This window comes from Pygocentrus nattereri, chromosome 9 (assembly GCF_015220715.1).
Source record: "Pygocentrus nattereri isolate fPygNat1 chromosome 9, fPygNat1.pri, whole genome shotgun sequence".
Classification (NCBI taxonomy): domain Eukaryota; kingdom Metazoa; phylum Chordata; class Actinopteri; order Characiformes; family Serrasalmidae; genus Pygocentrus; species Pygocentrus nattereri.
In genome coordinates this window covers 17,143,618-17,166,616 of record NC_051219.1, presented here as the reverse complement: position 1 = coordinate 17,166,616, position 22,999 = coordinate 17,143,618, and the positions used below count along the sequence as shown (strand labels likewise).

The 22,999-nt window shown below is 38.4% G+C and overlaps 1 protein-coding gene across 7 annotated transcripts in view; it reads left to right on the top strand.

Moving 5' to 3' along the window:
* The window catches only part of fmnl3 (formin-like 3), a 64,937-nt gene that overhangs the window by 29,967 nt on the left and 11,971 nt on the right, over positions 1–22,999 (top strand). For 5 of the 7 annotated variants that reach the window (XM_017694298.2, XM_017694297.2, XM_017694296.2 and 2 more), the window contains exons 5-16: positions 3,628–3,711; positions 5,321–5,455; positions 9,662–9,770; positions 10,950–11,026; positions 11,680–11,773; positions 13,918–13,992; positions 14,085–14,195; positions 15,668–15,817; positions 17,373–17,474; positions 18,708–19,053; positions 20,055–20,135; positions 22,838–22,962. In XM_017694298.2, coding sequence (XP_017549787.2) covers positions 3,628–3,711; positions 5,321–5,455; positions 9,662–9,770; positions 10,950–11,026; positions 11,680–11,773; positions 13,918–13,992; positions 14,085–14,195; positions 15,668–15,817; positions 17,373–17,474; positions 18,708–19,053; positions 20,055–20,135; positions 22,838–22,962 — 1,489 coding nt within the window. Of the gene's footprint in view, positions 1–2,081; positions 2,840–3,627; positions 3,712–5,320; positions 5,456–9,661; positions 9,771–10,949; positions 11,027–11,679; positions 11,774–13,917; positions 13,993–14,084; positions 14,196–15,667; positions 15,818–17,372; positions 17,475–18,707; positions 19,054–20,054; positions 20,136–22,837; positions 22,963–22,999 lie in introns of those variants that run through there. The other 2 variants (XM_037541347.1, XM_017694299.2) reach the window with 2 other exon arrangements.

Below are 22,999 nucleotides of genomic sequence, written 5' to 3'. Positions count from 1 at the left end.
GAAGAATAATTATCATGTAAATGCCTGTATCTGATTACATTTCCAATCGGAAAGTTTAAGTACATTCTGGACTCATGAGATGCTCGTTGTCATGGTAACATCTACGCTAAGTTGTACTCTATGCCTGTGCATAATTTTGGATGGGTTTACTTGTAGTGTGCTTGGGAACAGTGATTTCCTCAGATTGAGTAGAGTGAGCCTATAAACACGTCAGTCTTAATCTGTAATCAGAAGAATTTATTTAGTTGGATTGGCAAAAATCTTTGCATGTAAACACAGCCATTGTATTCATAGTTTTTGGAAGTATTTCTACAAATAATCAGATTCTAGAAAGGTCAATATTGTGAAGTATATTTCTTGAAGTATTGGAATATATATTTGCCACATCACCGTCCAACATCAACAGTAACCATCATTTAAAATGTGTGTTATCCATGCCTCAAGGTCTGAATAAGATCCCAGCCAGTAGTGCTGTTGCCTCACAGCAAGAAGGGCCTGGGTTTGATTCCTGGCCGCCGACAAGGGTTCTTTCTGTGTGGAGTTTGCATGTTCTCCCCATGTCTGTGTGGGTATCCTCCTACAATCCAATTGGAGATGCTAAATTCCCCCTAGGTATGTGTGTGTGTGTGAGAGAAAATGTATGTGTGTCTGCCCTGCGATGGACTGGCGACCTGTACAGAGTGTTTCCTGCCTTCTGCACAGTGACTGCTGGGATAGGCTCCAGCAACCCCCATGACCCAGCAGGTCAAGCATGCATAAGGCATGTGTGCTTTGAGATAAAGGGTCCTTTCACACCTTCCTTTTTTTTTGATATGGCCCTTTCAAGCCTATTCTTTAATATGGTCCATTTTGAGGCATGAACATGCCACTGGTACTTGGGTGCCACCCGTTCCTTTTTAGGGAAAATATCAAATTGTGCTTTTTCTAACCAACTGTGTACCTATTGAAATCGTGATCATTTAACATAAATTGAAGTCCAGGTGTGTTTTTCGGCCCTGAAGACCAGGATATCAATATTTTTTCTGGTTTGAGGCTTAAATGCTGAATGTAGTGCACCTGACACCCAGATAGCTGTTGTCATAGTTGCTTTTGTTTGGTGTAACTCATCTCATCTGCACAAAGTCATAATAATATAGGCTTTAATTAACATTGCAGATTTGAATTTTGACATAAACATGATCTAATCTTTTAGTTCTACCTAACGTCTCTCTATCTGTCTATTTGTAATATAGAGTTGATTATTATGGTCGATAGTTTTGTCCACTTTCCTCAAGCAACTCTTGTGTTCTGCATTGAAATTTTTCTCTGTGGTAAATTGACACAATGTAGGCTAGAGAAGCGCCAGATAGAGATTAAGCTAAAAATGGTAGGATATTCCTTTAATAATTCATCCCATGTACTAGGCTAAGACTTGAACCCTGCCTTTGTGTTCGCAGAAGGCCATATGCTCCTTTTCCTCGTCAGTAAAAGTGATGCATTTCCCACAGAGCATTAGGAAAAGAGCAGCCGCGCTATTTTCAGACACTTTTCTTTGTGGTGGGATGAAATGGAACAGAGGTTATTGGCCGAAAATCTGAAATAGCATCTGGCAGGAAAAAAGCGCACGGGGGAAAGGGGAGGGGGAGGAGTGGCAGACAGGAAACTGATGATCAACTCAGAGCACCTTCTCGGTCTCTAAAGTCTGTTTGTCTTTCTGTGCTACTCTGCCAGTCCTCCTCTCTCTCGCGCTCTCACTCTCTCACTGTCTCTCTGTCTATCTCTCTTGCTCACTCCTTTCTCTCTCTCTTTCGCTCACTTTTTCTTTCTCTCCCTGACTCTGTCTCTCTTGGTCATACTCTCTTATTCTTTCTCTCTCACTTTCTTGTCCTATTATTCTGTCTCTTTCTCTCTTTTTCTCTTTCTGCTGTCTCTTGTTCGTTCTTTCTGTCAGCCTTTCTCTCTTTTGCTTTTCTCGCTCGTCCTTTCTCTCTTTTCAGTTTGCCTCTCACTCTTTCTCTCTCTTGCTCGCTCTTTCGGGCTCATTTTCTCTCATTGTTTTATTATCTTAATATTGCACTTTAGAGTGGAGATATAATAAATTCAGGAAAACACAAACATATTTACAAACGGCTGTAAATGTCCTACAGGTCCTTTTGTTGTGTTTCCCACTCTCTCTCTCTCTCTCTCTCTCTCTCAGCTCTTTTCGTGGTGCGGTGTAGCTTCCTTTCTAGCCAATAGCAATAGTGCAATTCTACCAGTAATCATTCCAATGTGACTCGGCATGTGTGTACATATGTGTGTGTATGTATGTGTGTGTATGTAAGTGAGTGTGTGTGTTAGCGTCAGGGAGGCAGACTACATTCACTGAATGTCAGGGGATCAGCCTCCTCTCCACGCTTCTCTCTCTGAGCCATATGCCCTCCACATTCTTTAGCTGAGTGCAGTGGGAATTCCTTCAATGTTGAGTTACCCCCTCCTTCTCCCCCCCTTTAAGGAAAAGTTCAGCTAAATGGAGGAAATCTAAAGCTGGCCACTTTTTTTAGACTTTCCACCTCACTCTTGCCAAGCCAGGCATTGGGGAGCCCACTGTAGGCTGCCTTTGGTTTGAAAATGTCAAAAGATTTTTTTCTAAAAGTTATTTTCCAGAGATTATTAGTCAATGATTGCTTTCTCTTTTGCTGCTCAATGTCTGGACAACTCTTTCTCCCTCATGTGCACTCTTTCTGCATTACCTTCTGTGTCTCCTTTGTTTCCTTTTCTCCTGTCTTCTGGTGGAGGAGTGGAGTTCGAGTGTTTTGCCATGATTAACCTACCCAATGCCTCGCCCACAAATGTGTTCTTTCAGAGTGATTGTTGCCAGGTTAGAAATGCTGCACAGAACTTTGTAATAAATCTCACTCAGTGTAATATGACTTGGGAGAAATTTTAGATTTTTTGGCACACAACTTCAGAAACTGTAATGGGAAAGATTCCATCATTTTTCGACATTGCTACACAATTCCAGAGTTGAAATGTAAAGTAAGTCATTTAGAGGAATTTGATATAAAATGGTACATTGTAGAGAAACTTACTAACTCAGACAGGTGGTGATAGGAACCAGGGAGTGCAACGTTGGCAGTCCAAAATGACCGCAGAGCCTATGTGTGTCTTTTGGGTTTACTTATGTAACTCGGATAAAGTATCTTATTGGTAGCCAATTACTCTAATAGCTTTCTGTGATGGGAGCATTTAGAAGCATTAACTTTTCAGATATCTGGTTCCTATCAAAACAACTGTTAAGAATTCTGACTTGGGATGTTTTCCTAGAATGAAGCATTTCACCCCAAACCACACTGAAAGACTTTGTTTAGATCTAAAAAACTGATTTATGTAGAAATTTTGAAACATCATTGGAATTCCCTATCAGGACAGCTGATGAACTGTCTGCTCAGTCTATCAATCAGATGTTTAGCAAAAAGTTCACTGGCCTCTGTAGGTCAGTGGGAATTTCAGCATTGTCCTGTAAAGCTTCTTCAACCTTGCAAAAGTGTGGCTATAACAGAGTACATTTGGGGTGATGCATGGATAAGTCAGTTCACAGGTCTAAGATCAATTTTCGCAAACTGTATGAACTCAGTTGATGATATTTTTGTGTCTTTGTCATGGCAGGTGGGTGCGGGAGTTCCTAAACGATGAGAACAGAGGGTTGGACATATTGGTGGAGTATCTGTCCTTTGCACAGTGTGCTGTCATGTGAGTCACACAACAGAGTTTCACACACAGCACTCCTTTTCACCAGGCACACAGACAGAAAAAGATAAGCGGAAGTCTGATCCTGCATGTACTTCACAGGGTTGAAATGATACACATGATAAAGAGCTGAAATTTTTATGTGGGTCACACTAATGACGAATATGGGTCACTTACGAATGAATGTAAACCATCAAGGCAGAAAGATTTGATCTGACAAAGCAGAATTAAGCAATAAGGCTTAACACTGCCCCTGACCCCAGCATTTCAATTTTGTGCACTAAAAATGCATAGCCTGGCCAAGAAGCCCATTGCCTTGGAGATTTTTTTGTTTTTTCCCTTTGAATAGTTACATTTTCATGTTTACAAGCATCCAACATTAACCCCTTACATGGCTTAAAGAGTTTTATTACGCACTTCTATCATCTAAGAATAGCTCAGTTCTTTTCATTGAAGTTCCTGTATTTACTGAATAATAAGCTTTAGTATGTAATTAGCCTGAGATTTAAAGGGCTAATTATGAAACAACCACATTTCACCCTCCCAGAACCTGTCTGTTTGGTTGTGGAACTCGGAGAATGTAATGTTAATGTGTTGACCGTTATAGCTGTCCTTATAGAAAATGACACACTATGTCTCGAACTCATATGTCCTCATAGCCTGTTATAATAGCTGGCTCACTAAAATATGGCTTTAGTGCCAGTGGCATTGCTGACAATAATAATATTGGGTGACAGTAATGACTCAAATGAACTAGAACGCTCAGATTTGAGTGGAACAAAGAATTTGTGCATTTTGGAGTATGATTTCGAGAAACAAGTGAAGTTCTGTTGAGCATGTCGTCAGTTTTCATGCCAGACAGACACCACAAGTTCCTTCTTTAATGAGAGTAACTCGTTTAGAAAACATAAAAGCACACTTGCATCTTTCAACACGGGTGCTGATATAGCTCATTGATATTCAGCGATCCATCTAACAAACATGCAGTGCAGATTGATTAAAGGTTGATGTAGAGGGAGGTGGATCTTTATCTGCTTAGTTTATCATAGTGGGGAAAAAAAAACATAAAATATAAACAGTGTCACTTTTTGAACAGGCCACCTTTTATATTTTATTTTTTTCCACTATGTTAAATGCAGCAAACAAGAGCAGTGCATTAAATGTGCAGAAGTGTGTTCTCTTATTGTTGTCTTATATGTACTTAGAAAAATAAGACCAGGAGTGGCCAGACTTTAGCATATGACTGTATCTGTCTTCACTTTACTTATATTGTGTATATAGCCATGGAGTCTCAACTACCACACATGTCCAGAATTGGTCCACAGAGCAGACCAAGATTCATCCTTCTAATATGATGCTGACTGGAATGTGGTTAATGTGCTTTGTGGGTGAGACATGGTTTTGCTGGTAATAACCTGTTGCAATAACCTGCAGGGCTGTGCTGGACTGAGTGCTTTGCTGAGTCCTGCTGAGCTGTGATAATCCTGAATGGTGCTCAGCTGCTGTGCAAAATAACATCGGTCCCCCCTTTAATGAGCTTCGTCGCTAGCGCTCCTCAACTTTACCCCGTTCCCCTTGTGTCTGTGCTTCTGTGTGTGTGTGCACGGCTCAGGTTGGATTTTGAAGGGATGGACAATGGGGAGGATGGCTCACTGGACAAGATGAAGTCCTGGAGCAGGTCCATCGAGGATCTGCACCAGAATGGCTTTGGTACACTGGTGCGCTCGATGCGCCACTCTGTTCCACGGTAAGTATCATGGGTAACATAATCGTGGCCGTGCCAGCACCTGCTGTCCTGCTCATCCTTCACCTCTTCACTGCTTTCTTTTTTTTTAATCTTTACCCAGCTTTGGATATACAGTCGTATTCAAAAATTTGAACACCCCTGGTCAAATTACCTTCATTTTTTTATTTTCTATGGGGAAAAAATGTACAGGGAAAACCTAAATATGGCATATTTCTGCCAGTTTTACAGCACACATATGGGAAAAAATTTAAACTAAAATAAAAAACTTTTGCATAGGCTACATTTCATTTGTTCAAGAGGCCTTGCCCTATAAACAGAAGATTGCGAGTTTAATTCCCGGTAATGCCACAGCCATCCGTGGCCGGTAGTCCAAGAGAGCACAATTGGCCTTGCTGTCTCTGGGTGGGTAGAATGGCATTTCCTCTCTCCCAGTTAGGTGTCTGATAGACTAAACTGGGGAGAAAATTGGGAAAAGTGAAGAAAAAGAACACAACATGTAAAACTTTTGAATATTACTGTATGTATCTGCTTATGTGTCTCACCTGATAAAGCCTCTAGAGAAACTCGATTTGCTCTGTGATGTGTGGTAAATGTGTGGTATTTTTGTACCTGTTGTTTCTTATTTAAAATCCTAGTGAGAACTCAGTGTTGTATCAAATTGGTCATTGTGTAATGCATTTGAATGTATAGTTCACCAAATGTTAATGAGCCAAGACTGTCTGAAGTTTGCTTCTTTAGTTTTGTACTGGAGCGATGAAGATAATGTAGTTAAGTAATAGAAGTTACTCTAGCAGGTAGCTGTTTACTTGCCTAAATAATCACAGGAAAAGACTTTAGTACAGATGCTCTACAGGAACTACACGCACATGAAGCATTCCTGGCATATTTATGAACAGTGCAGTAACACTTAATTACAAGTACATAATCATTTTGAAGCATTCATTTGATACATTCATTAATGAGTAACAAGCTTAAAATGCAATGATCAGTGATGAGTAGTGTGTATGTAATGATATAATCATGAACAGATTAAAATCTATTTATAGGATGAACAGTCTATGATACAAAGCGCACTAGAAATTCAGATTATCATTGTTAAAAGTGCTTGTGGTCATAAAGCATTCATGATTGATACGAAATGTAATTTTTAATATGCTGTAAAATTCCATTATCCTACATTCAGGATGATCACCTTAGTGAATATGAAACGCTTGCACAGATTCTTGTAATCTGTATGAATGTAAAATATTATTAATTTGTGCGGCAAATTCTAAGACGAAAAACATACTTTGTCCATTTTCAGAGCTTTGATTACTTGAGTACAAATCTTGAAGGCCAGAAGATTTTTCTTTTTCCATTTTCGAATTTCCACACATTATAATTATTTAATTAATTTATTAATTCATTTATTAAAACATTGATCCTAATTTATACCTGCCATGAAAGCCATATTAACAGTATATTGCAATATATATTGTTGCTGGTACACATATTTTAGTATATTAACCAGTGGTGGACAGTAACTAAGTAAATGCAATTTGTTACTGTACTTTAGTAGTTTTTTCATGTATCTGTACTTTACTTAAGTATTTCCATTTTGGGTGACTTTTTACTTTCACTCCACTACATTTCTAAGTCAAATATCTTACTTTTTACTCCACTTCACTTTGAGAAATCTGTCATTCCTTTTGTTTTTTGTGTGTATAAAAACAGAACATGGCAAAAACAAAAGAAGCACAAAGCAAGAACACCAGTCAGGGCACAGTGGTCACTTTGTTCTGAGCTTGTTTTGACCTGTTGGTCATACCAACCCAGTGCAAGCACACAGTTCAACGTCAGTGCAGCAGTGTAACAATTTGGGACCACATACGTCACCTAAATGATGAACTAACCTAACTTTGTGTAAATAGAGCACAGTATAGAAATATGTACACATATGCAGTCGTATGTTTCTTTTTTTCTCAATTCATACAAACACAATTTCATTTTATAGTAAATTAGTTTCGTTAGTTTATGTTTATGAACAGAGACCTACAGATCAATATAGTAAAGGAAAACTTCTTTGTGATCCTGAGTTTAAAGCAAGTTTTTATTCAACTTGTAACTTACTTAAAAAGTTACAAATAAATCTTAAACTGAAACTTTGCTTGTTTGTAAAAAGTGATTTCAGAGCCACTCGGTTCTCCTGATGGAAACTGTTTGCCTTCAGTGTTTTGTGCTTATGATCATTTAGACGTCAACGTCACTAATTAATGACATTCTATTAAAAGACTGGTTGACCAAGAGAGACGCAGGAGTATTTTCACCTAAAATGACTTCATGAAGCAAGTCTTGTTATAAAAATGATAACAGGACATCAGAGCCATAATTAATCTTTTACTACTTTTACTTTCAATACTTAATTACATTTGAAGCCAAACACCTTTGTAGTTTTACTCAAGTTGAGGTCTATATTTGGTAATATTTGGTAATATTTTACCTTGGGCATCTCTACTTTAACTCAAGTACATGATATGTGTACTTCCTCCACCTCTGATATTAACATACATGTGGATATATTGAGATATTTAAATGTTTAAAAATAGTCAAAAAAATCACAGTTAAGCATATTTAGCACATACGTTTAAACATCACATATATGGCACGTATATTTGTAATATGGGCAAAGATATGTTTTTTTCTTATTTTGCTTAATTTCTTATAGTTTGTAACATGCAGTACATGATTAGCTTATGCTCAGCAGTAATATTACAAAATATTAAATATTAAATATTACAATATTTACTTTTTACTTTTTTATACTTGAGTATGTTTCCTTTCTAATTTCCAACAAGTATGTTTTTGGCTCCCTGCTTCTACATTTGAGTAAAATTTGAAGTACCCATAGTGTAATATATGTATAGCTTCTTTGTTGCCTGTTAGCTGCATTAGCCCCATAGGTTCTGTACAAAACTGAAGACACTAATGTCAAACACCAAACATGTCCAAGCTGTTTGACTGCTTTGGGTCACGGGAAAATTGTGCAAGTGAAATTGTGAAAGTTGTGTAATTTTGATTTTTGTCTGTTTCAATTCCTTTGAAGCTACTTCCAGTCCCAGCGTCACAACCTAAGAAAACTATGTTGATTATCTGAGTTCAGCACACAGGAAGCATGTGACACGCTCCCTCATATATTCTCCTCAGGGTGCATAGCACGCAACAGAACCGCATTGTCTCTCAGTGTGTGTGTGCGTGTGTGTATATGCAGTAGAGATACGTCTCTGGTGACTGACACACTTGCAGTTGTGTCAGTCATACCCAGATTCCGATATGTAGCCCACTGAGCTGAAACCACACTTCCTGAGAGCAGTGCATGCAAATGATGAACTGAAACATCTATTTAATATAGTATATCATCACTGCCCAAAAACTATGTATCTTTTTTGTACCTCATTTGAGCTGCTAGGATTATGTGAAAATTTCATGATAATTGGGTAAATACAAAAGCTCCAAAATGACTACAAATGAAGTCTCTGTAAAGATTAAGAACGCGTTTACCTGCTACTGTAAAGGCATCATTTTGGAGATACATGGTTTAAAGCAGTTTTTCTGATAGGTTTGTGTTCCACTGACTTTTCTAAGTTTCCCTATAAGTAAATGGTTAAGATGTAAACTCATTCTGTGTGGTTTAATATGCAAAGATCTGTTCTAGAGAAACTTACTATCTCAAAATTGTTCACAGTGGTGGTGATAAGAACCAGATGTCTGAAAAGATTAATACCTCTTAAAGCTCCCTTACAGAAAGAAATCATGTGAAGTGGTTATAAATATGATGCCCAAGACATTGTTTTATGATAGTTTTAATATCAGGTTTTGGCCTTTTTTTAAATGTCTTAATGGTGGAGAGGTACATGTAGGGAATTATAAGACAATATTCTTCTCTAATTAAACTATTCTTTCTGATTTATAAGTAATTTACCATCATTATCAATATTGCATATAAAAACTCATAGGTTTACTAGTCATTTTGGATAGTAAAGAAATGGCTACATGCATTGTTGATAACACAACTTCTGGTTTCTATCCTCATCACTGTAAAGAAAGTCAAATGGATAGGTTTCTCTACAATGAACCATTTCACATCAAACCATTCTGAATGACTTTGTGTGAAGGTCTTTGCAGAATTCAGACTTGTTTCATGTCACGTTTTAATATTGTCTATTGCAGCTACAGTTCGGCAGCAAACACCAAAACCATCAAGAACTCCCGGCTAGTTAGTCATAAGGATGACGTGCACGTGTGCATCATGTGTTTGAGAGCCATCATGAACTATCAGGTACTTCACATGATAGGAGCACTTTCAAGAGGCTTTTCTGAGAAATGATGTCACCCAACAGTCCCTCTCCCCCTGGTGGTTGTACAGTGACATAAACACAAATACAAGCTGGTATTTAACATGCAATCACTTGGCAATCAATCAACACAGAATCAGTCAGTTTCACTTTATAGATCTTGGAAGTGTCGTCATTCTGTAGTTGACATCATCAAGTCCCTATGAGGAACTCTAAGCACATTTCTCTATGGGAAAAATGAATGGAATATTTGAAAATGGCTGCCACCGTGCCCTGCGGTAAACACAAACATTCCGAAACTGGGTTTTCTTTGAATATCACTGGATTTTCTATATTACACCAGGGTTCAGGAGTAGAAATGTGAATAATGTACTGAAGTACTGAAATACTGAAACATTACCGAGAGAATCTTTTTTGTCAGATTAATTCAACTCAGTATGCATCATGCTGTATGCAGTTTTCTTCATGTCGTTTATCTCTATTTTTCAGAATGGTAATGTAATTTAGTTGGTCCGTTGGCGATCTCTGAGTTAAACATGTATGCGTTTAGATTAGTGTCCCACATTTGTTTTAAAGCAAAATGAGGAGTTGGGTGAATGCTTTCTAGTGTGCTATTTCTTAATTGGACTCTGATTAATAAGTTACTATATAGCTGTAATGATGTACACTTGAGTATATTAAATTCCTTAATACACTAACAAATAACAAAATAATTCTGAAAAATACGTTCTGAAAGAAGTGTCCCAAAATTACTTTGAAACATTGTGTGTATGACAACGACAATGTCATTAGGAACTAGTGACACAGCACAAAGCATATCAGACTTAAAACATTTTTGTTGACTAGCAATCATGCTTGAAAATGCCATTCGTTTTCTCATAAAGGAAACCTGCTTAGACTCAACATTGCTAATATGATGACAAGAATGATGCATGACTTCAGCTGTTTGTTGTGCTGGTCCTCAGCAAAACTATGTGATTTTTATCAGCAGGTTTGGGGTAAAGATTCAGGCTTAAGTTCAAGTTTTTGGTTGAGGTTAAGGTTAGTGTAAGTGTTTTGTTTAGAGTACTAGTTATTGCAGACCACGCAGCTAGCATGTTTGTTATAGAGAACTTGAACTGGTGACTGAAATCATATCCCCTATTCTCCCTTTCTCTCTTTAGTACGGTTTCAACATGGTTATGTCCCACGCGCATGCGGTCAATGAAATCGCCCTGAGTCTGAACAATAAGAACTCACGGTAAGTAAGGCCCTTCCTTAACACCTTCAGGACAAAGGCTAGTTGCATGAGCTGCATGCATTAGGAGAATTTGCAGGACCTGAGAATTTTCTTTAAGGACCTGATTACCAGGTTTACTGATTGTATTTTTCTGTGGACTCTAGTTTCAGCTCAGCATGGGTTTTGTATGTTACAGCGATTAACAACCTTTGTAATGAAGGCTTAGCTCTAAACAAAGCATAGAAAAGTTGTGTATGTAGGGATTTCCTCAAACTTACTGCAAAAGCATTTTTCTTAGTGCCCGTGCTAATAACTAATGTCACTGCTGCCTCGCAGGTTGGGAGCTGTAAGTTAATAGATTTCCCCACTCACAAAAAAAGATTTTAGAGGGGCTTGGATTTTCACTGTGAGTCAGTCCACATCTCAAATATGACCCACATAGCAAAGCTCAACCCAGAGACAGGGGTTAGGTTAGCGATCACCTCTTCATCTCATGTTACTGATTTTGAAAATTCTCTAACAATGGATACAAAGCAAGGCTTTTTTCCCTGAAGGAGAGAGGCAGACCAGCGTAGGTGGATAATGTTTAGTCTGATGTATGGCTGGTAATGTAAGTCTCCTCATTGTGAGGATCCTGTGTGAATGCTCATGGCTGCCATTGTTTTGTTCCACAGCACAAAGGCGCTGGTCCTGGAGCTGCTGGCTGCTGTGTGTCTGGTGCGAGGGGGCCATGAGATCATCCTCTCAGCATTTGATAACTTCAAAGAGGTACCTGCTTACACATCTCGTGCTGCCTTACATGTGCAATGTGAAGTCTGGGCAGTCATATTATCAAAGCGCTGATAGTTGATGAGGGTGAATGGTGGCTTATTGTGCTATCGTGTTAATGCTCCTTAAGTTATATACAATGGCACAGATCTTTTTGCATCAAACAGGATGGTGGGAAAGTTTTATGCATACTCAGTGTGTATGATAACAATCAGTGTTTTAGTGGGAGAGAGTTGCAGCCCACATACATTTACTAAGGCTCCCTGGTTATGCTTGCCCAGTCAGCTAAATGCCGGAAACCAGCCAATTACCCCACACTCTGCCCCGAGCACCCAGGAGAGCTAATCGACTCAGCAGTCAAAACAATGTGGGAACCTCTGCTGAGAGAGTCGGAGTCATGCAGGGCAATGTGATACACAAAGCCAAAACCACCCAGTAACCCACAGTCTGCACTTTACTCGCATGAGTTTGTGGCACCTTTTGTGGCAATGCCCAAGCTTTTCAAAATATTGTTAATAAATGAGAATGTTTTCTTTGTCAGTTTGCAATAACGAAACACTGAAAGACAAACCAGTTTTAATTGGAGGAAAGTATCACAATGAACACCGCACTGTAACAGTAACCAATACAGCTCCATGAAGCTTGATTCCCAAAACTCTGGAATCACAGAATCAACCTGTTTTGGGATTCAATCTCAGCCCTACCATTCCCATACCAGATAAGTATCTTGATGAATCAAGTTATTCAATTAAATGAAAAACATATTTTGCTCAAAATAATGCAGGCCCTAACCATGTCCTATGCATTTTAATATAATAGATTTAATAAGTCTATTGCTATCCTAATATGTAGAAATATGAGCACAATACTAGTATATTGTCCATGCATCCCAAATTTGATTTATTTATACAGGCTTATTTTGAGGAAAAGATCACTATAACTGTTTAAATGGGACAATAACAAATAATAATATAAATGAGCATTATTTTTACAGCACTTTTCATGCATTTTAAAGACAGCTCAAAGTGCTTTATATAGAGAAAAGCACATGAAAACCAGCTAATGAGAGTAAGAGAACATAGGAAAAAATAAAAAGCATTGAATACTCAGGGAAAAATTATTGTATTTTTTTTATTATAATCATAGAAGTAAGAGTTACTAAGTAAAAGTAAAAATGGTGTAAAACAATAAATTAAGATATTAAAAAATGTACAAAAACAGCAATATATAAAGATTGTAACAGTACATAATTGCATGTATAACATATCATATGATACGACAAATATAAAATTGGCAAAGTTAATTTATTTGTTTAACAGCTTTTAATAATTGTCTGTAAAAACACCTTTTTAATAAATGTAAAATGTGATTGCCAGTTTTTTTGTTTTGTTTTTTGTTTTTTATTGACAGACATGTATAAATTTTATTTGTATGTATATTATTTTTCTTAAAATAAACCTGGTTAGTCTTTAATATGTTATGTTATTGCACACCAACCAAAAATATACGTTATTAATATTATTGTTGCTAGGCGTATGTAAACATGTGAGTTGTATATATTACACATGTAAACCTTGAACAAAGTACAAGAAAAAAGGACTGGTTTATGTCACTCTGTCAAATGAAGCATTGATATATTGAAATATACTTTTTATGTACGTCATAGTAAATAGTCATTTGCTGCAGTACATTCCATTTCCATCGGTCTGCATTGCTGAATGCAGCGTGTAGGAGGCTTTTGGCTGGATCTGGTGTTCCCTATTCCTGGCTTTGAAACTTTTCTTTTCCCATGAATATCTATAATTAAGCCACTGATTTTCTCTGCTAATGGCCTGTGTAGACCTCTCTCTCAGCTCTGAGCTTGAGGCAGTCTGTAACCTGATAGCCTGATGTTTTTCATATCAGGCCACTGCAGGAAACTCAACATACTGCTTTATTTGCGTGTTTAACTGTGGGTGACACATCTTTCAGGTTTTGAAGTACAGATTTCGGAATTGCTTGTGATTTTTTGAGATTACACACTGCAAGTGTGTAGATTTTTGTGTATGAACCACATGATTAAACGCATGAATGCCTGTAGGATGTAACACATTGATCTGATTCAAGGCATCTATTAATAATAAGTATTTGTGTTTACACTGAAGGTGTGCAAGGAAAAGCACCGCTTTGAGAAGCTGATGGACTACTTCCGCTGTGAAGATGGAAACATTGATTTCATGGTAGGAGAACGGCTTCACTGAGCGCTATCTTGAGACACATCTACCCTATTTATCTCTGAAACCTGATGTACATGTTCTCGTGTGTTTCTCAGGTGGCGTGTATGCAGTTCATCAACATTGTTGTCCATTCTGTGGAGGACATGAACTTCAGAGTGCATCTACAATATGAATTCACTAAACTGGGTCTGGATGATTTCCTGGAGGTGGGGAGTCAAAGTTCAATCTAACTCACTTTGATGTTCTATACGTACACAGTACTGCACAAAAGTCATGATAGGCAAAGCCATTTGGACAGTATATATTTGTTTGTTTGAAAAAGACAGTTTAGTAAATACAAATAAACAAATAATCAGCAGATTGTGATTTGATGTGCAGGTGTTATCTTAACTGTTTCATAAACTGTCAGTGAGGAATTCAGTATATACAAGTGCCATCCACTAGCTAGTTTATCTAATCAATTCTTCATTACATGAAATCAGGTTTACTGCTGATGGAATAAATCCATGCAATGGCTGGAGAACAGCAATAATTCAGGAGAAGTTCTTCTAAATGTAATCTTCTAGTCAAGGAAAAAATACTGTTTTTAAAAAATATGAAAGATGATCTTGGTACATTTGACTGTGTTTGTAGTTATTCTAACATTATACAGTGTCTTAAATGGGACAAACACTCTTAGTGCCAAGAGATTAACTGGAGAAAAAGTCTTACAGCCAAAATAAATAGTTTTAAATCCTATTTTTAAAGACTGTTGCACAATACTGTATACCTCTTGGCTTTTGTAACAGAACCTCATGTCTACAAAATCTAACTTCATAGGAGAAGGAAAAACTTTGGCAATTAATCACCGAAGTAATGGAGTTGTCCTTCGTAGATGATTAATTTACTCTTAACAGAGTAACACATCAACAACATATCAGTAGCTGTAGTGAAGTATCTGAGTACATTGAAGTAATTATCTTGTAGATGTACTTTTGATACATTACTTACATTAAGTAGATGTGTTGTTAATATGTTCCTTCCATTGCGCAAAACCTAACCTTACCCAACCTTAACCAAAACCAAACCCTCACCCTGGGCCTAATCCCTAACCTTAACCTCAACCCAAAACCTAAGCTTAACCCTCATATGTTTTTGACATGTTACTGGGAGGTAACTGCATTTATTGTAGCAAGATTTTATTAATTTTGGGCCATTTCTGTTGTTTTGTCATTCACTGTTCACACAGGGCAAATGATGGATGATGTTTTCCCTAAAAACAAAAAAAATAAAAAAGTTGTTTTTTACTTCTGTACATGATTGGAATATTTTGGTCACACCTTGGATTGTGTTAAAATTTCATGATAAGCGGACCAATAGAGATGTTCCAGAATTACTTGTTGAATCTTGTTACATTAACTTCCATTACAAGATTTGAATGTTTTTTCCTTCTCCTGTGGAGCTGCCATTTTGGAGATACAAAAATTTGTAAAAAATTGTACATATACTGGCACTTCCTTCAAAAGAGGTCATTCGGTGTCCATCACTCTTGTAAAAACCTGCAGACTTATATAAACCCAAAATATGAATGTTACCCGAAGTGACTGGTACAAAATAGCTGCTGCATATATATCTCTTAATGCATTTTTGTTATTAATTACCTGCACGGTTTATAACACTTTGACCCCTGTCCTGACAGAAATCCAAGCACACAGAGAGTGATAAGCTGTCAGTGCAGATTCAGGCCTACCTGGACAATGTATTCGATGTGGGAGGATTGCTGGAGGACGCAGAGACTAAGAATGTGGCTCTGGAGAAAGTGGAGGAGCTGGAGGACCAACTGTCACACGTAAGAAGTAGCACATTTGAATCAATGTTTTTGGTAATATAATATCAAAATCTTGTGTAAATGATTCTAATATAATATAATCTAATATACTCCACAGCTTCATATGCCTCTAATAATTAGTAGGAAGTAATATAGGTTATATTTAGATAATATAGGTAACAAGCTGATAATAGAAGAAAATGCTGGCTTGAAGATCTGATCCAATCCTGCAACAAATCTAGCCTGAAACACGATTCACATTTTATTATGTGCTGTTTGCTGCTTATTTCTTTCTGTAGGACAGTAAAGTGTTTGAGAAGTTTGAGCATGATGGTACCTTATTTTTAGATGCTCTTCTTAAATAAAGTGCATTGATTAAAAATAGCTCATTTTAAACTTTAGTAGTTTTAAAGAAAAAAATCGTAGAAATTGGTCGACACTTGAGGTTTAATATTGACATCGGTATCAGAAAAGAATAACTGATACTGTGCCATTCTAGTCCAGAATGATGAACAAAGCTATACAGGATCCCGTAATAGATAAGAAAGCTGTATAACACTGAATTATGTCATATTAAAACTAACGCCCTGAATGTTAGTGATGATAAAATGGTATATAATGGTATTTATATACATTACTTACCATATACAATACAGTATATTCTTTATCACTAGAAACTTCACCTTGTTCTCAAAAAAAGCTTAAAATACTGAAAGACACACCTAAAATACTTCATATTTCAATCTCAAATCGTTTACATTATGTCAAGTGATTTCAAGCTTTTGAAAGGTAGTGTATGTACATTAACATCATAATAGCCAAACTGAATGTATGGTGTGCAGAATATGCCAAGTCTTTATGCTCACTTATCTGTATGAACTGAATGAAGCTATTGAATTCTCTTTGCCAGCATTCATTACTGTATTGTTTCCAAATACTCTTTAAAAATGATCTATTTTAATGTGCTGAACTATAGTTAAGTGAGCGTGCATGGTGTGATATCCGTGGTCAGCATGGAAGATTGTAAAGGCCGGAATGGAAACAATCCCTCAGATTGTTGGTGTAGCCCAAAGCCCAGCAGTGGACCACTCTGCAGGCCTCAGATATGTTTGTAGCAAAGGTCACACATTGACCAAAGAATCAGAGAAAACGCTGTGCTCAAAAACGCTGAAGCCAGAACACGTGGGGGTGGAGAAGAAGACAGAAAGGAAAGTGGGGGGGGACAAGTATTCCCCAAATATTCCCTGAAGTGTGATCTTGCTATCCAAAACTGAAAGTGTTGCTGTACTGCTGGCTCTTCTGCTGTGTCATACTGCCCAGCTTATCTCATGCTATTGATCGTAAACAGGGGGAGAGAGGGTGAAAGAGTGAGAGAGAGAGAGAGAGAGAGAGAGAGAGTAACAGTAGCAGCAGTGCTAGCAGTGGTGAAGCAGTTATGGCTTTGATGCCCAGGCTATTGTTTCTAAGATCAGTACTTGGCTCATGTCTCTTTCTCTCTCTCTTCCTCATCCCTCGCCTTCTCTCTCCTCACTGTACCATATTTCTCCCTTCCTCTCTCTTCCTTTGAATGGACCAGGTGACGGAGAAGCTTCTGGAAGTGGAGAATGAGACAGTGATGAAGGTGGCTGAGTTGGAGAAGCAACTCCTCCATAAAGACAAGGAACTGGCAGTCATCAGGGTAGGACTGTCCTTTTAACTTGCTCGTACTATGTCATCACATTGCCGCTCCAGGAATTATCTTAGTTCACTCTGTATTTTACAGTAATTTACCCACAGCAGTTTCCAGTAAAGCACTGTTAGACTACAGTCATATCACAGGGCTGTGTACATTTATAATATATAGCATAGCTTAGATGGGAATGACTTGATATGTTAAATGATATATTGCTTTGGGTGAGTTTAAATAAAGTTATTCACTGTGGAGAGGTCATGATTAGAGAGCTGTGACTGTGTACGTATTCTACTCACAAATTTGAAGGCTGTTTAAAGTGATAGTTTTGAACAGTCAAAAAATGTAATTCACCCCCCCCGGGGAGTTTTTGCTTAAAAGGCTGCTTATGATGATGCACATTTGTTGTAACAGTAACAGTTACTGCCTCCTACTTTTTATGCATTTTACACACAACACTGAAAGTGAGAATAATCAAGTTTGAAGCATTTTAATGCTAGTAGTTCAGGACAGAATGGTTCTCAGGATACTCAGGATAGAGGGTTTATAACACTACATTCCTGCAGATCTAATTATGTCACTCTGGTACTGTGCATAAGTAATTTGATCTATTCTGTCATCAGAGACCTTAATGTTGTGTTTATATCAATAAAAATAACCCCAGTTTTACTTTCTTCACTTTTCCTATGTGAGTCCGCTAAGACATGTTCAGTTTTCAATTTTGTTCCTTAGATTTGAACTAGAGCTAATGTAGCTATCAATTAAAGGAAACTTATAACTCCACCAATTCATGGAGTGTTGCGTGAACTCCATGCCTGAATAGTTTGCCTGAATTGTGTTATGGAAACTGAAACAGGTTGTATGACACACTTTCATCTTTAAAAATTGGTTAAAAGTTGATTTGAGATTGAAATTGGCACAGTTTGAGGAAAGTGATGACAGCACCTTTTGCATCATGCTAATTGGTAGTCAAGCTTCTATTGTTTGCTAGTTATATATTTAAGTGCTAAACTAAAATAGTTAACTTCAGACACCAAACAGGTCTTGGCTGAGATACTAGATCTGTTTTTTTTCCACCACGTTGTTACTTTAATCAGACCTCTGTTGTAGCACCTTAATTGTATGTTTGTATCTGGCATTACAGAATCAGTAGGAGGGTTTTAAAACTCAAACACCAACATTCTTGCCTCCTGACTGTCTATATGTCTCTCTCTCTTGCCCTCCACACACACAAACACCCAGGAGACATACGAATCAACCAGCTCGCAGGTTCACACACTCCGGCGGATGATCCAGGAGAAGGACGCTGCCTTCCAGCGACACACCAACATCGAAAAGCGGCTACTGGAGCTGGAGCAGCAGGGCACCATCCGCCTACGCAAGCAACCTGACGGAGACATCTCCATCGAAGCTCTGGGAGGAGGTGGAGGGGTGCCTGCTGGGGCTGCTATCGGGGAGGTGGGCTCAGGGAGTCCTGGCCTAGCTGGAAGTGGAGGTCTCGGGGGCATTTCTCCTGCTGCTGTGGAACCTCCAGCTCCACCTCCACCACCTCCACCACCTCCCCCTCCACCGCTACCTTCTGCTGCAGGTACTACAAGATCCATGGGATGATGTGGGTGACAATGCTATAACCAGGAGTAGTACAGTTAGTGTTACCATTCCAAGGTGCTATGAGTGGGCTAAAGGCTTCTTGGCAGAGATGGCTATTGCCTGGGTTTGACAAACAGTGACATAATTGTGGAGAAAACAAACAACTGCAGACTTTGTGTGGAGGCTTTGCTCGCCATTTTGTACACATGCCAGCTGGCGAACTCTTCAGATGAACACACTACGCGATGATGCCTGTGATTTGTCAGTGCAAAAGAGGCAAGTCGTCATTCAAAGATGCATCAGCCAACACAAAGCCAGCCAAAGTATACCAGCTTGAAAGCCTGCAAAGGTGGTTTTGGCTTTGTGCAAGCGTCACATGCTTCACTTCATTTTCTAAATTCTTCACGGTTTCAAAATGTCCTACTAATTATTTGAACCCTGTGTTGTGGCACAGGACTAACATAAAGTGTATTTCTATTTTTTCAGTGGTAGTGTGTATCAGATATTTGATGGTCTGCATAAGGATTCATATCTCACTCATAAACCATAAATACTCATTAATGACATCTTTAGCCATCAACATTGCATTTCTTTGTGTATATTAAGCTCTTGCCATTTGCTATGTGCAGGAAAGGATATAGCCTTGTGTGTGCTTTCTTACTGTTTCCAGAGAATCACACTGAGCAGAGAGCAGTAATAGTCCAAAATTCAGGACTTCTACAGTTACTTTCAAAGATCACAGGTTTTCAGAGAGCAAGCTGTGTCCAGCCTTAAACTTCAGGAAAGGGAAAAGCGTAGGGAGTTTCCTCCGGCTCAGGAGAGCAGACACACTCACCCACTCTGCTAAGGAAACAGCTGCGCTTCAGCTAGATTAATGTCAGTGTGATCTCTGGCCTTGCTGCCTGATAATGGACTGTCCTGTCTGGCAGTGTTGTAGTTTGTGCACTAATGAGTGAAATACTATCAGATCAGAGTAAAAGCATGACATATGTTTTACAGGAGAGTGCCCACCTCCGCCACCTCTCGCCCCTCCACTTCCTGGAACGTCACCGTCTGTCATCCTTAGTGTTGGCTTATCAGGTGAGCAGTCAAAGCAGTAATGCATGATCATTCAGAGAAGCTCAGTAAGTGCTCTGTTAATGTTTCACCTCAGACACTTCTGTCCCTCCAGAGAACCTAATGCAAGACTGTACTGTTTTGTGTGATAATTCATTTTTTTTACGTGGAAGGGCAGTGCCCCCTAAGCTTAAACTATGTGCCTGCCTAATTTGTCCTGTTTTTGTCCAGGGAGTGTTTTCAAACGAAAAGCTCATCATCCCAACTCAATTTTTAATGTGTCTGCCTGAGACTATAACACTGAAGCTTCAAAACATTCTTGGGATAGTAAAACACATTTATGAGAGAATTTTACCATTTTTTGTGAGAGTTCATTGTTTTGTGACAGTGTACAGTAACTAGAGGAAAATAGAGGTATTTATTTACTTTCTGTGATTGGAATTCATGCAGTTGCACTGATTTTTATGATGGTAGTTTACAACCCCAATTCCAGTGAAGTTGGGACGTTGTGTAAAACAAATAAAAACAGAAAATGATGATTTGTAAATCCTTTTCAAACTATATTCAATTGAATACACTAGAAAGACAAGATATTTGATGTTCAAACGGATAAACTTTATTGTTTTTTGCAAATATTCACTCATTTTGAATTTGATGCCTGCAACACGTTCCAAAGAAGTTGGGACAGGGTCATGTTTACCACTATGTTACATCACCTTTCCTTTTAACAACACTCAATAAGCGTTTGGGAACTGAGGACACTAATTGTTGAAGCTTTGTAGGTGGAATTCTTTCCCTTTCTTGCTTGATGTACAACTTCAGTTGCTCAACAGTCCGGGGTCTCCGTTGTCGTATTTTGCCCTTCATAATGTGCCACACATTTTCAATGGGAGACAGGTCTGGACTGCAGGCAGGCCAGTCTAGTACCCGCACTCTTTTACTACAAAGTCACACTGTTGTAACACGTGCAGAATGTGGCTTGGCATTGTCTTGCTGAAATAAGCAGGACGTCCCTGAAAAAGACGTTGCTTGGATGGCAGCATATGTTGCTCCAAAACCTGTATGGACCTTTCAGCATTAATGGTGCCGTCACAGATGTGCAAGTTACCCCTGCCATGGGCACTAACACACCCCCACACCTTCAGAGATGCTGGCTTTTGAACTTTTGAGCGCTGATAACAATCCGAACAGTCCTTTTCCTCTTTGGCCCAGAGGACATGACGTCCATGATTTCCAAAAACAATTTGAAATGTGGACTCGTCAGACCACAGGACACTTTTCCACTTTGTGTCAGTCCATCTCAGATGAGCTCGGGCCCAGAGAAGCCGGCGGCGTTTCTGGGTGTTGTTGATATATGGCTTTCGCTTTGCATGGCAGAGTTTTAACTTGCACTTGTAGATGGAGCAACGAACTGTGTTCACTGACAGTGGTTTACTGAAGTGTTCCTGAGCCCATGTGGTAATATCCATTACAGAATGATGTGGGTTTTTAATGCAGTGCCACCTGAGGGATCGAAGGTCACGGGCATTAAATGTTGGTTTTCTGCCTTGCCGCTTACTTGCAGAGATTTCTCCAGATTCTCTGAATCTTTTTATATTATGGACTGTAGATGATGAAATCCCTAAATTCCTTGCAATTGCATGTTGAGAAACATTGTTCTCAAAGTGGTGAACCTCACCCCATCCTTGCTTGTGAACGACTGAGCCTTTCAGGGATGCTCCCTTTATACCCAATCATGACACTCACCTGTTTCTAATTAACCTGTTCACCTGTGGAATGTTCCAAACAGGTGTTTTTTGAGCATTCCTCAACTTCCTTAGTCTTTTGTTGCCCCTGTCCCAACTTCTTTGGAACGTGTTGCAGGCATCAAATTCAAAATTAATTATAGATTAGAGAATATTTGTAAAAAACAATAAAGTTTATCTGTTTAAACATTAAATATCTTGTCTTTGTAGTGTATTCAATTGAATATAGATTTAAAAGGATTTGCAAATCATTTTGTTCTGTTTTTATTTGTTTCACACAACGTCCCAACTTCATTGGAATTGGGGTTGTAAAAGGAATTGCTTTTTTGAGTAGTTTTTTTGTAATAATTATTGATCCACATCACAGAATTCATCTAAACATAGAACATAGACAACTAAGCGTATTTATTCATATTTTGTAGCTCTGTTTCTAGCATTTATGATAACTTACATGCATATCACATAGGGCTAATTCAGACCCAGATTAAGCCTAAAGCTAGACTAAATAGAATTTCACCTTTCACAGGTCCTAATCCATGTTAGAACTCATTGTTAAACGTCAGTGTATGACATAATTGCCTCTGATCAGTTCTTTTTGCTGAAACCAGACCAGCTTCTGTATCCTCTCACTGTCATTTTAATGACTGTAAAAAACTGGTGCTTCAACTAAAAAAATGTAGTTTCTCTGATGCCTTGTAATTTTGAGTTTATTGAACTTGAAATAATATTTCAGCAGAACTTAACACACATATTCTTGTGATATTAACTTTTTTTAGGCACCAGAATTTTAAGGCACCACTATCATCACTTTTACAGCTCCAAAACCAACTCAAGACAGCGCTCTCCCATTCTTGCATGTGGTGTAAAAGGTTCTTCCTGCAAACATCTTAAAAGCCTTGTAATGGGGCGTGATGAGAAAGTGCAGCCCAGAAATGAGCAAGTTGTATATTTAAAAATCATTCTTTTATTTTTTATATGTAGCCATCCGCATCAAGAAGCCCATAAAGACCAAGTTCCGTCTGCCCGTGTTCAACTGGACTGCACTGAAACCCAACCAGATCAATGGCACGGTCTTCAACGAGATCGATGATGAGCGAGTGCTGGAGGTGGGTCCACTGCAGGCAGGGTCCGTCAGCCCAGTTT